This window comes from Hyperoodon ampullatus (assembly GCF_949752795.1).
Source record: "Hyperoodon ampullatus genome assembly, chromosome: 8".
In the NCBI taxonomy this organism is placed as follows: Eukaryota; Metazoa; Chordata; class Mammalia; order Artiodactyla; family Ziphiidae; genus Hyperoodon; species Hyperoodon ampullatus.
Window position 1 is genome coordinate 46,078,118 of NC_136921.1, and position 13,284 is coordinate 46,091,401.

The 13,284-nt window shown below is 38.0% G+C and overlaps 1 protein-coding gene across 1 annotated transcript in view; it reads right to left on the reverse strand.

Moving 5' to 3' along the window:
* Nucleotides 1-972: 972 nt before the first annotated feature.
* Nucleotides 973-13,284, reverse strand: part of WDR75 (WD repeat domain 75) — a gene marked incomplete at its 5' end in the record, with an annotated part of 41,516 nt that continues 29,204 nt past the window's right edge. The window contains 6 exons of the mRNA XM_079709881.1: nt 973-1,331; nt 1,725-1,816; nt 8,732-8,881; nt 11,476-11,535; nt 12,118-12,287; nt 12,887-12,982. Of these exons, the coding sequence (XP_079566007.1) occupies nt 1,127-1,331; nt 1,725-1,816; nt 8,732-8,881; nt 11,476-11,535; nt 12,118-12,287; nt 12,887-12,982 (773 nt within the window). The 3' untranslated portion in view covers nt 973-1,126. The remainder of the gene's footprint in view (nt 1,332-1,724; nt 1,817-8,731; nt 8,882-11,475; nt 11,536-12,117; nt 12,288-12,886; nt 12,983-13,284) is intronic.

Genomic DNA, 13,284 nt, shown 5'->3' on the forward strand with positions numbered 1-13,284 from the left:
GAACATTCCCTGAGATGTGCTTTTGTGATGTGTACACTTGTTTTTGCATTACTTTTTTTTTTTTGCGGTACGTGGGCCTCTCACTGTTGTGGCCTCTCCCTTTGCGGAGCACAGGCTCCGGACGCGCAGGCCCAGCGGCCATGGCCCACGGGCCCAGCCGCTCCGTGGCATGTGGGATCCTCCCGGACCGGGGCACGAGCCCATGTCCCCTGCATCGGCAGGCGGACTCTCAACCACTGCGCCACCAGAGAAGCCCTGCATTAACTTTTTAAATATAAATCTTATGGAAGTATATCATGGAACTGGAAAACTCTAAATGCTAAGTGGTTAAAATGTAGAAATTTCACTACTTTAAGGTAATACAGGAATCTTGCATTCTTTTCTACTAGCAATGGGACTGTGGTTAAAAAGTAGTTGTTATTTGACTCAGTATACACAGGCATAACACTGACAGAGTAACACCAGCTCTTCTTATCTGCCAAGGCTGTCATGAAAACTGTATTTACAAGTATAGTAGACAAGACCTTACCCGAAAGATATGGGACCAGATGATGTGAATGTAGAATTTTTCAGATTTCAGGCAGCTCATATTATATAAAATCCTGAGTGGGGTCTGTGAAATACCACCATAATCAAATCATTTCTCTAAACTTCTCTATGAGAAATACTCTAAGAGGGATCAAACAAGACTACAGAGAACCTCATATCAGTTCAGGTCATATTTGGCCACCAAATGAATTTTGAACTTAACATCATCAACAAAACCTTTTAACTTCTTATATCTATCTATCTCCGAACTGCAGACAGGGGGACTTATGCTGTAAAAATTCAAGTCCCAGCTCTGCTATAGCACCTGTGAAGAAAATATCTAGCTACTCTATAGGGCTGATAAGTGAAATGAGATGATGTATATATAGCAACTAAAACATGATGCAAATATAGCTTCATATTACCAGTCATTTAAAAAGTAGAGCCTGTTAATATTTAACATTTTATGAACAGAAATAACATTAAAATAGAATTTTGGAATGTCAACATACAATAAAAACAAACAAAAAAACAACCACAAAACAAAACAAAAAAACCACAAAAACAAAATATAAAACCCTCCCCTATTCTCCAAGGCTTAAAGAGCACTTATCCAGCTGTAGTCTACTTTCCTAAATTTTCTCAGTTCCTTTTCTTCAGATTTTGACAACTGATGTATTATGTCTTTTCCAAAATCTGTGTTATTTGTATCCTGGACCTCTTCAGTGAAATTATTTTCTTCATCTGAATCAACACTTTCTTTTTCTTCTTCCATATTGACATCATCAGGAATTTCTTCAGCACTTTAACAATAACAGAATAAAATACAACAATTACTATTAAAAATATTTCTAAACAATAACTTTCCAATTTAAGGTATCTACGAAAAAAAATCATAAACAAAATAAATGAAAATTCTTTTTATTGAATACACTTTAAAAATGAATTATTATAAAAGAACAGGTAAATTTATAAAACATGAAATTTTGAAACCCTTAAAACATTACCATGAAAGATCTCTGATATTTAGTTTCAATGAATTTTATTTATTTGACTTAGTAATCCTATATCCTTTAACTATAGGTCAGAGCTGAAATAAGGAGAAACACAGGGAAAGAATATTCTAATCAAGGATAACACAAACCATCCTGTTTCTCAAAACAGAGTATCTAAACATAGCTTATGAACTGCCTTACCTCTTGGTCTCCTTAGACAGCAGCAATGAATTTACAAACATGGAGCACAGGAAAGAAGCAGATGGCAGTACATGGGCTGGAGTGTGAAGAAGCTACAGTAAAACAGAAAAACAGGGTTTCATTTAAAAAGCTGAAATGCCAAGGCTTTCATCAACAGTAGGCTCTCCCCACAGAAAAACCAAACCAAAGAACTCCCTACTTTTGGGGCTCCCTGATGGTGCAGTGGTTAAGAATCTGCCTGCCAATGCAGGGGGACATGGGTTTGAGCCCTGGTCTGGGAAGATCCCACATGCCACAGAGCAACTAAGCCCATGCACCACAACTACTGAGCCCGCGTGCCACAACTACTGAAGCCCGTGCACCTAGAGCCTGTGCTCTGAAACAAGAGAAGCCACCTCAATGAGAAGTCTGCACACTGCAATGAAGAGTGGCCCCCGCTCGCCGCAACTAGAGAAAGCACGCGTGCAACAACGAAGACCCAACGCAACCAATAAATAAATAAATAAATAAATAAATAAATAAATAAATAAAATTAATAATTAAAAAATAGATTTAAAAAAAGAACTCCCTACTTTTATGCAAATAACGCCTCCCCCAAACCCATGTCAGGCTACAATAATCAGAAATTTTAAGTTTTAGGTCACTTAGTTTGGGAATTAAAGTTGCACAGTATATAGATTGGTTCAAGGTGGTGGAGTAGAAGGATGTGCGCTCACTCCCTCTTGCGAGAGCACCAGAATCACAACTAACTGCTGAACAATCATTGACAGGAAGACACTGGAACTCACCAAAAAAGATACCCCACATCCAAAGACAAAGGAGAAGCCACAATGAGAAGGTAGGAAGGATGCAATCACAGTAAAATTAAATCCAGTAACTGTTGGGTGGATGACTCACAAACTGGAGAATACTTATACCACAGAAGTCCACCCACTGGAGAAGGTTCTGAGCCCCATGTCAGGCTTCCCAACCTGGGGGTCTGGCAACAGGAGGAGGAATTCCTAGAGAATCAGACTTTGAAGGCTAGTGGGATTTGACTGCAGAACTTCCACAGAACTGGGGGAAAAAGAGACTCCACTCTTGGAGGGCACACACAAAGTAGTGTGTGCATCAGGACCCAGGAGAAGGAGCAGTGGTTAGTCTCCTAACCCACTGGAGACTGAACCAGGCCTATCTGCTAGTGTTGGAGGGTCTCCTACAGAGGTGGGGGGTGGCTGTGGCTCACCGTGGGGACAAGGACACTGGCAGCAGAAATTCTGGGAAGTACTCCTTGGTGTGAGCCCTCCCAGAGTCTGCCATTAGCCCCACCAAAGAGCCTGGGTAGGCTCCAGTGCTGGGTCGCCTCAGGCCAAACAACCAACAAGCAGATTAAAGTTTTACTGAGCTCCACCCACCATCACTCCCTCCCAGCAGGAAGCTTGCGCACAAGCCTCTTAGATAGCCTCATCCACCAGAGGGCAGACAGCAGAAGCAAGAACTACAATTCTGCAGCCTGTGAAACAAAAACCACATTCATAGAAAGACAGACAAAATTAAAAGACACAGGACTTTGTACCAGATGAAGGAACAAGATAAAACTCCAGAAAAGCAACTAAATGAAGTGGAGATAGGCAACCTTCCAGAAAAAGAATTCAGAATAATGACAGTGAATATGATCAAGGACCTCAGAAAAAGAATGGAGGCAAAGATGGAGAAGATGCAAGAAATGTTTAGCAAAGACCTAGAAAACCTAAAGAGCAAACACCTAGAAGAATTAAAGAACAAACAAACAGATGAACAATACAATAACTGAAATGAAAAATACACTAGAAGGAATCAATAGCAGAATAACTGAGGCAGAAGAACGGATAAGTGACCCGGAAGACAGAGTGGTGGAATTCACTACCAGGGAATAGAATAAAGAAGAAAGAATGAAAAGAAATGAAGACAGCCTAAGAGACCTCTGGGACAACATTAAACGCAACAACATTCCCATTATAGGGGTCCCAGAAGGAGAAGAGAGAGAGAAAGGACGCAAGAAAATATTTGAAGAGATCAGAGTTGAAAATTTCCCTAACATGGGAAAGGAAATAGCCACCCAAGTCCAGGAAGCGCAGAGAGTCCCAGGAAGGATAAACCCAAGGAGAAACATGCCAAGACACATAGTAATCAAATTGACAAAAGTTAAAGACAAAGAAAAATTACTGAAAGCAACAAGGGAAAAATGACAACATACAAGGGAACTCCCATAAGGTTAACAGCTGATTTCTCAGCAGAAACTCTACAAGACAGAAGGGAGTGGCATAATATATTTAAAGTGATGAAAGGGAAGAGCCTACAACCAAGACTACTCTACCTAGCAAGCATCTCATTCAGATTCAATGGAGAAATCAAAGGCTTTACAGACAACCAAAAGCTAAGAGAATTCAGCACCACCAAACCAGCTCTACAACAAATGCTAAAGGAACTTCTCTAAGTGGGAAACACAAGAGAAGAAAAGGACCTACAGAAACAAACCCGTAACAATTAAATGGTCACAGGAACATACATATCGGTAATTACCTTAAACGTGAATGGATTAAATGCTCCAACCAAAAGACACAGGCTTGCTGAATGGATAAAAAAAAAGACCCATATATATGCTGTCTACAAGAGACCCACTTCAGACCTAGGGACACATACAGACTGAAAGTGAGGGGTTGGAAAAAGATATTCCATGCAAATGGAAATCACAAGAAAGCTGGAGTAGCAATACTCATATCAGATAAAATAAACTTTAAAATAAAGAATGTTACAACAAAGAAGGACACTACATAATGACCAAGGGATCAATTCAAGAAGAAGATATAACAATTATATATGCACCCAACATAGGAGCACCTCAATACAGAAGGCAACTGCTAACGGCTATAAAAGAGGAAATCGACAGTAACACAATAATAGTGGGGGATTGTAACACCTCACTTACAGCAATGGACAGATCATCCAGACAGAAAATTAATAAGGAAACACAGCTTTAAATGACACAATAGACCAGAGAGATTTAATTGAAATTTATAGGACATTCCATCCAAAAACAGCAGATTACACTTTCTTCTCAAGTGCACACGGAACATTCTCCAGGATAGATTACATCTTGGGTCACAAATCAAGCCCCAGTAAATTTAAGAAAACTGAAATCATATCAAGCATCTTTTCCGACCACAACACTATGAGATTAGAAATCAATACAGGCAAAAAGACGTAAAAAACGCAAACACATGGAGGCTAAACAATACGTTACCAAGAGAACACTGAAGAAATCAAAGAGGAAATTAAAAAATACCTGGAGACAAATGACAATGAAAACATGACAATCCAAAACCTATGAGGTGCAGCAAAAGCAGTTCTAAGAGGGAAGTTTATAGCAATACAAGCCTACCTCAAGAAACAAGAAGAATCTCAAATAAACAATCTAACCTTACACCTAAAGGAACCAGAGAAAGAAGAACAAACAAAACCCAAAGTTAGCAGAAGCTAATAAATCATAAAGATCAGAGCGGAAATAAATGAAATAGAAACAAAGAAAACAATAGCAGAGCTCAATAAAACTAGAAGCTGGTTCTTTGAGAAGATAAACAAAATTGATAAACCTTTAGCCAGACTCATCAAGAAAAAAAGGGAGTTTTTAAAAATACCAATTGATGGGCCCCACCCCAGGGATTCTGATTTGATTGGTCTAGAGTGCAGCCTAGGCTTTTTAAAAAAAATTTTTTTTTCCTTATTTTTAAAAACTCCTTGTGAGATTCCAACATGCAGTCAAGTATGGCAGCCCATGTTCTGAGGGATGCTTATACTCGCATACACACACAGCATCACTGTTGTCACTGGCCACAGTGACTGTCCTCTGCAGAATCTCTTGAACCACAAGCAAAGCTGACAAAAAAAAAAAAAAAAAAAAGGAAAGAAAAAGTAAAACAGGGAGAGGACTCAATAAAATTAGAAATGAAAAAGGAGAAATTACAACGAACACCGCAGGAATACAAAGCATCATAAGAGACTACTACAAGCAAGTCTATGCCAATAAAACGGACAACCTGGAAGAAATGGACAAATTCCTAGAAAGGTATAACCTTCCAAGACTGAATCAGGAAGAAATAGAAAATATGAACAGACCAATCACAAGTAATAAAATTGAAACTGTGATTAAAAATCTTCCAACAAACAAAAGTCCAGGACCAGATGGCTTCACAGGTGAATTCTATCAAACATTTAGAGAGGAGCTAACACACATCCTTCTCAAACTCTTCCAAAAAATTGTGGAGGAAGGAACACTCCCAAACTCATTCTATGAGGCCACCATCACCCTGATACCAAAACCAAAGATAATACAAAAAAAGAAAATTACAGACCAATATCACTGATGAATATAGATGCAAAACTCCTCAACAAAATACTAGCAAACACAATCCAACAACACATTAAAAGGATCATACAGCATGATCAAGTGGGATTTATTCCAGGGATGCAAGGATTCTTCAATATATGCAAATCAACCAATGTGATATACCATATTAACAAACTGAAGAAGAAAAACCATATGATCATCTCAATAGATGCAGAAAAAGCTTTTGACAAAATTCAACACCCATTTATGATAAAAACTCTCCAGAAAGTGGGCATAGAGGGAACCTACCTCAACATAATAAAGGCCATATACGACAAACCCACAGCAAACATCATTCTCAAGGGTGAAAAACTGAAAGCATTTCTTCTAAGATCAGGGACAAGACAAGGATGTCCACTCTCACCACTATTATTCAACATAGTTTTGGAAGTCCTCGCCATGGCAATCAGAGAAGAAAAAGAAATAAAATGAATCGAAACTGGAAAAGAAGAAGTAAAACTGTCACTGTCTGTAGATGACATGATACTATACATAGAGAATCTTAAAGATACCGCCAGAAAAGTACTAGAGCTAATCAATGAATCTGGTAAAGTTGCAGGATACAAAATTAATGCACAGAAATCTCTTGCATTCCTATACACCAATAATGAAAGATCAGAAAGAGAAATTAAGGAAACAATCCCATTTACCATTGCAACAAAAAGAATAAAATACCTAGGAATAAACCTACCTAAGGAGGTAAAAGACCTGTACTCAGAAAACTGTAAGACACTGATGAAACAAATCAAAGATGACACAAACAGATGGAGAGATATACCATGTTCTTGGATTGGAAGAATCAGTATTGTGAAAATGACTATACTACCCAAAGCAATCTACAGATTCAATGCAATCCCTATAAAATTACCAGTGGCATTTTTTTTATAGAACTAGAACAAAATATATGAAAATTTGTATGGAGACACAAAAGACCCCGAATAGCCAAAGCAGTCTTGAGGGAAAATAATGGAGCTGGAGGAATCAGACTCCCTGACTTCAGACTACACTACAAAGCTATAGTAATCAAGACAATATGGTACTGGCACAAAAACAGAAATACAGATCAATGGAACAGGATAGAAAGCCCAGAGATAAACCCACGCACCCATGGTCAACTAATCTATGACACAGGAGGCAAGGATATACAATAGAGAAAAGACAGTCTCTTCAATAAGTGGTGCTGGGAAAACTGGACAGCTACATGTAAAAGAATGAAATTAGAACACTCCCTAACACCATACACAAAAATAAACTCAAAATGGATTAGAGACCTTAATGTAAGACCGGACACTATAAAACTCTTAGAGGAAAACATAGGAAGAACACTCTTTGACACAAATCACAGCAAGACCGTTTTTGATCCACCTCCTAGAGTAATGGAAATAAAAACAAAAATAAACAAATGGGACCTAATGAAACTTACAAGCTTTTGCAAAGCAAAGGAAACTACAAACAAGACAAAAAGACAACCCTCAGAATGGGAGAAAATATTTGCAAAGTAATCAATGGACAAAGGATTAATCTCCAAAATATATAAACAGCTCAGGCAGCTCAATATTAAAAAAACAACAACCCAATGCAAAAAATGGGCTGAAGACCTAAATAAACATTTCTCCAAAGAAGACATACAGATGGCCAAGAAGCACATGAAAGGCTGCTCAACATCACTCATTATTAGAGAAATGCAAATCAAAAGTACAATGAGGTATCACCTCACACCAGTTAGAATGGGCATCATAAGAAAATCTACAAACAACAAATGCTCGAGAGTGTGTGGAGAAAAGGGAACCCTCTTGCACTGTTGGTGGGAATGTAAATTGATACAGCCACTATGGAGAACAGCATGGAGGTTCCTTCAAAAACTAAACATTGAACTACCATATGACCCAGCAATCCCACTACTGGGTATATACCCAGAGAAAACCGTAATTCAAAATGACACATGCACCCCAATGTGCATTGCAGCACTATTTACAAAAGCCAGGTCATGGAAGTAACCTAAATGCCCATCGACAGACGAATAGATAAAGAAGATGTGGTACAAATATACAACGGAACATTACTCAGCCATAAAAAGAAACAAAATTGGATCATTTGTAGAGATGTGGATAGACCTAGAGACTGTCATACAGAGTGAGTAAGTCAGAAAGAGAAAAACAAATATCGTATATTAACACATGTATGTGGAACCTAGAGGAATGGTACAGATGAACCAGTTTGCAGGGCAGAAATAGAGACACAGATGTAGAGAACAAAGGTAGGGAAACCAAGGGGGGAAAGTGGCAGAGGGTGGTGGTGGTGGTGGTGGGATTAACTGGGAGATTGGGATTGACATGTATACACTAATATGCATAAAATAGATAACTAATAAGAACCTGCTATATAAAAAAATAAATAAAATCCAAAAATTCAAAAAAAATTGCACAACGTATAAATGATTATTTAAAAATTAGTTGTTACAGATTGACTGTATAAATAAACTCTAACTTAAGGAACTTTATTGTGTTTAACCCATTTCATATCGGTATAAGCAATTAATTTACACTATTAATATTATAATAAACTTATGTTTCACACTAATAAGTAATTAATAATTACTTACCTCACTAATTGCAGGTATGTTTTCCGTTAAGGGTAGTTGTACCAGTTCATTCTCCAAAGCTTCATTTAACTTGTCATCCTGCTGTTGCTGCCTGTGCTTTCCCAATATGAAATAAAATGGGGTTGTTGGAAGAGTTTCTTCTGCTAATAGCTGTAAGGATTTAAGACAAAGGGAAATAAATTACTTCACTAAAAAGGAGGAACTGCCTTTGAGGCAATAAGAAGTATCACAGTCATAACATGTCCGATGGAGGGAACTATAGAAATTATCTAGTATGATTCTTTCAGTTCACAGGTAAAGCAACTGAGGGCAGTCAATTTACTATGGGAAAAGCTAACAGCAGACACTTCGGTGACAGAACAAAATGTGCATCCACCACTACTTAGTCCCCCAATCCTACAAAAACGGCAGCAAACAGGTTTTCAAAAGAGCATAAATCCAGAGTAATAAAGACACTGTGTGATGTGGAAAGTGAAAAGCAGTTTGAATGGTGGTAGCTAACTTAGTAGACCTGAGAAAGCAGGATTCTAAGCTGGTGGTGAAGAAAGCTAAAAGCATCCCAATTTATACTGCAGAATCCCGCAAACACTCAAGAATTGGTACTAATAGTAACAGTACCTCCTCTGTAAAAGGCTAAAAAAAAAAAAAAGAAAGAAACCAGTTAGCCTGGTTGAAGGTCTATTTAGAGAGCATTCAGGTTTCCAGATCTCCTCCTCAGCCCCAGCAGAGGGCTGACAGTATGTTCCTTGAAGAGCAAAATAAAGTGTGTCTTTAGAAAGGATGGCTTGGTGTGTGGCGGCGTGGAGGTGCCCTCACAGCTGAAGGCAGTTGTGTTCCATAGAGGGTGCTTCTCAGAACACTGGCAGCCAGGTTGACATCTTTTAGGCAAGAATTTGGAAGAATTTTATCTGGACAATTTGACCAATCTAAGAGAAAAAGTCCTAAAAATAATGATTTTGGAGATTTTCTCATAATAGCTCAGGCAGATAGTGGAGGCCAGAGGTCAAGTTCCACCTAGGTAGAAAACCTCCAAATGGTGATTTTGCTCACCTTTAAATAAGAGCAGACAGCCAAGAGTCATGAGACTTTGATGAAAATCTCCAAAACAGACTGGAAATAAAAACCTAATGGAAATGAACCATGTTAAGAGAGAGAAAAAAAATAGAGGATCAGATGAAAAGAGGAGGAAACCTCTCAGACAACAGGAAGAAAACAGGAGAAAAAATAAGAATATTAGCACCATTCTAGAAGGTCCAGCCGTAAATAGCAGTTCTAGAGAAAATGAAGGCAAAGAAAGAATTAATTCTTCTCCTTAGACAGTTTTTTGATTAAAACCCTCAAAGGGGGCTTTACATTTAACTCAGAGGAAAAGTCAGTCTTTTCATTAAAGCCTGTTTTGACTGCTTTATTTAAAAAGGCAAACTGCACTCCACACTCCCTTTCCCACCATTCCTCCTTCCATAATTCTTATTGCCTTCTAAAATACTATACATTTCACTTACTTGATGTTTATTATCTGTGCCTTCCTGTTAGACTATAAACACCACTAGTTTATAGACTTCACTCTTTTGCTCACTGATATATCCCAAATGTCTAGAACATATAGTAATCATCAACAAAAAAATGTTAAACGAATTCAATGTATTTCCAGAGAGAAATAAACAAGTCAGGATACAGATAAAGTATAAGACAGTATCTTCAAAGTTCTAAGACAAAATGATTTTCAATCTAGAACTCTACCCAACCAACCAATCCAATGGGAGAGAATAAAAGCATGTCCAAACATGCAATGTCTTAAATTTACTTCCCATGCACCAATAGGATGTGCTTTACCAAAGCAAAGGAGTGACCAAAGAAGGAGAAAAACTACAGGATCTATTACAGTAGATGTGAATAAACCCCCAGAATGGTGGCAAATGTAGATCCTAAGATGATTACTGTGCAGCACGTTTACAGGGCAATCAGTTCGAAAGAAGCAGGTCAGAGGCTCTTGAAAATATTTCTTCAGAACTCCAAAGAATACCTAATATGTCTGAAAATAATGAGAGAGGAGTTATAGGGTAGAGTTTAGGGGTGAATTAGGTGAGAAGTAAATAGGAAACTGAGCAAATGAAAAAAGAAGGCAATCATTAACTCCAGAGAAAAGAAGCTGGTCACAAAAGGAAAAACAACCTGTTTATTACTAGGTGGCTCAGCTATGAATTGTGTTTACATGTTTAAGGATGAACAGTGACCTGACCAATTTAAGATTTATCTATACTGGAAAAATTAGGGGACAGAAAATATGCGGGGGTATGTAATGTATATGGCGGGAGTGGTATGAAAGAAACTTCAACTTCAATAGATCAGAGTTAACAAATAATACCTAGATCTGAAAAATCCAGAATTAGCAATATAAACATGTTTCTTAGAGATATGGAGGTAAATAAAAACTTCAACTCAAAGAGTTGAGAGTATCTTTGTGGGTAATGGCAGTGGTGGTGATGTTCAAGTTTTCCCCAAGAAGTCTTGTAGAACTATTTGATTCTTTAAATCACAAGCATATGTTACTGATACTACAAACTGAGACTACATTTTCAAAGAGCACTCTGACATCAAACGAAGCAAGTAGTTTCTAAGTATGTAATTTGAATTCCACTTTAGGGCAGGTAAAACATTTTTCTCATAGCTGAGCTCTAAAAGAGAACCTTATCTTTGCAGGGAGGCAATGTGCACGATCTGCACCACGAGTGACCGGAACATACCTGTTTGCTTGTTGGTGTGAGCTTCTCTTCTGGAGACTGTGTACTGAATGTCAATAAACTCTGAAAAGAGAGGTCAATTAATGATGCAAAATATAAACTGTAGAGTGCAAATCTAAATGTTAAAGTTAGAAAATGATGTTGACTTTTCATCTTGATATAAATATATCTGCTCACAGAAAAGTAATAAAAGATTTAAAACGTATTTAATAACTGCTGTGACAGTTGTAAGATTGTCCTCAAAGATCATTTTTAAGAATTGGTAATGAAATAAAATTCAACTGATGGGTCAAACTTAAGCCACTGATTTCTTTATGGTAAATCAAATACTAAAATTAAAAAAGAGCCATTCTAATAAATACAATTTAAAGTATTCTAGTTATCTTCTAGGTCATATCTTTTTTGGTGTCACGGAGTGAATGAATGCAAGCAATACTTAGCCCCAAAGGTGTGGGCTAATATACTCCCACCAGTAATATGACTGTACAGAGCACATGAGACGATTTGGCAGGGCAGTGGGAGGGGAGAGAAGGAGTAACCCTTTAATAAAACTATTCCACTTGCCCTGGGCTATTACTCTCAAATATTAAAGCAACTGAAAATCACACATACAAAATGACCGCCTTTTCTGAGGTGGATGGTTACCTGTGATTTTGTTAGGAAGTAAAACTGCGATCTGTTCAGCCACTGGTAAGCTTCTGAGGTGAATGATTCAGGGACATCTCGTGGAACAAACACTCCCCACTGGACTTCCTCTCTGGAGATATTTTTTTGAATATACAATGGCCTTGGCTCGCTAGGTCTAAACACAAACACTAGAGAAAAAAAAACCAAACAGACAACATTTTGCCTGCAAAGGTTAGTTTCAGCCTCAGATTGGCACACCACACTCATCCTGGGACTTACCCCACTGAGGAAATTGATCAGGTCATGATTATTTTAGGCTTTGGGTCAACAAATAGCTACTTGATGCTTACTATGTGCCAAGCCGGTTAGGAATGAGGGCTTTGAAGATGAAAAACAGAAACAAAAATTTCTGTTTCTGAGAGCAGGGTCAACTGCAGAAAACAGACACCAAAATACTGTGGCAGTATTTTGTCTTAAGCACTAGAATAGAGATCTGTAGAAAGAGCTTCAAGATCATAGAGGAATGATAAAATCGCCTTGGGGGATTTAGGAATGCTTCAAAGGGGCAAAATCTCTCTTGGATTTTGAAGGCTGAGTAGCAAATGACATGTTGAAAAATGAGGGATGTGCTGGAGCTGGAACTCAAGAAAGGAAGGGCAGTGGTCAGGCAAATGGCTTCAAATGGACATCTGATTTGAAGGCAAGTGTAAATCATATTATATTAAAGGTGTTAAAAGAGAAAATTTAGGTGATAGACTTCTTCTGTCAAAGAATGGTTTGTACTTACAGTCTGAACCCACGGAAGACTGAGAGACTGCAGCAATATTCTCTGAATTGGGATCAGGTTCCATAACTCTCACATTTAATTTTGCACTCCACTCCACTGGGGGAAAAAAAGTGATTCACTTCTAAGAAGAGATTTACCAAAAGCTTTCTTAAGCTTGTTATTTAAACTAGGTACTCAATATTTATTGGGACAATCAATTCTATTATTTTTAGGAAGTGGGATTTTACCATTCCAGATAATACATGGAGAACACACTGACATAATCTGTGGAAGTCTGCACTAAAACGAGGGGCAAGAAGCAGAAAACCAAAGTATTGATACTTCTTCCACATGCTATGAAATGGTTATTACAGTGCAACTTCTGTCTGGTGCTTTTCCACTACTGCTAAATGTGGGCA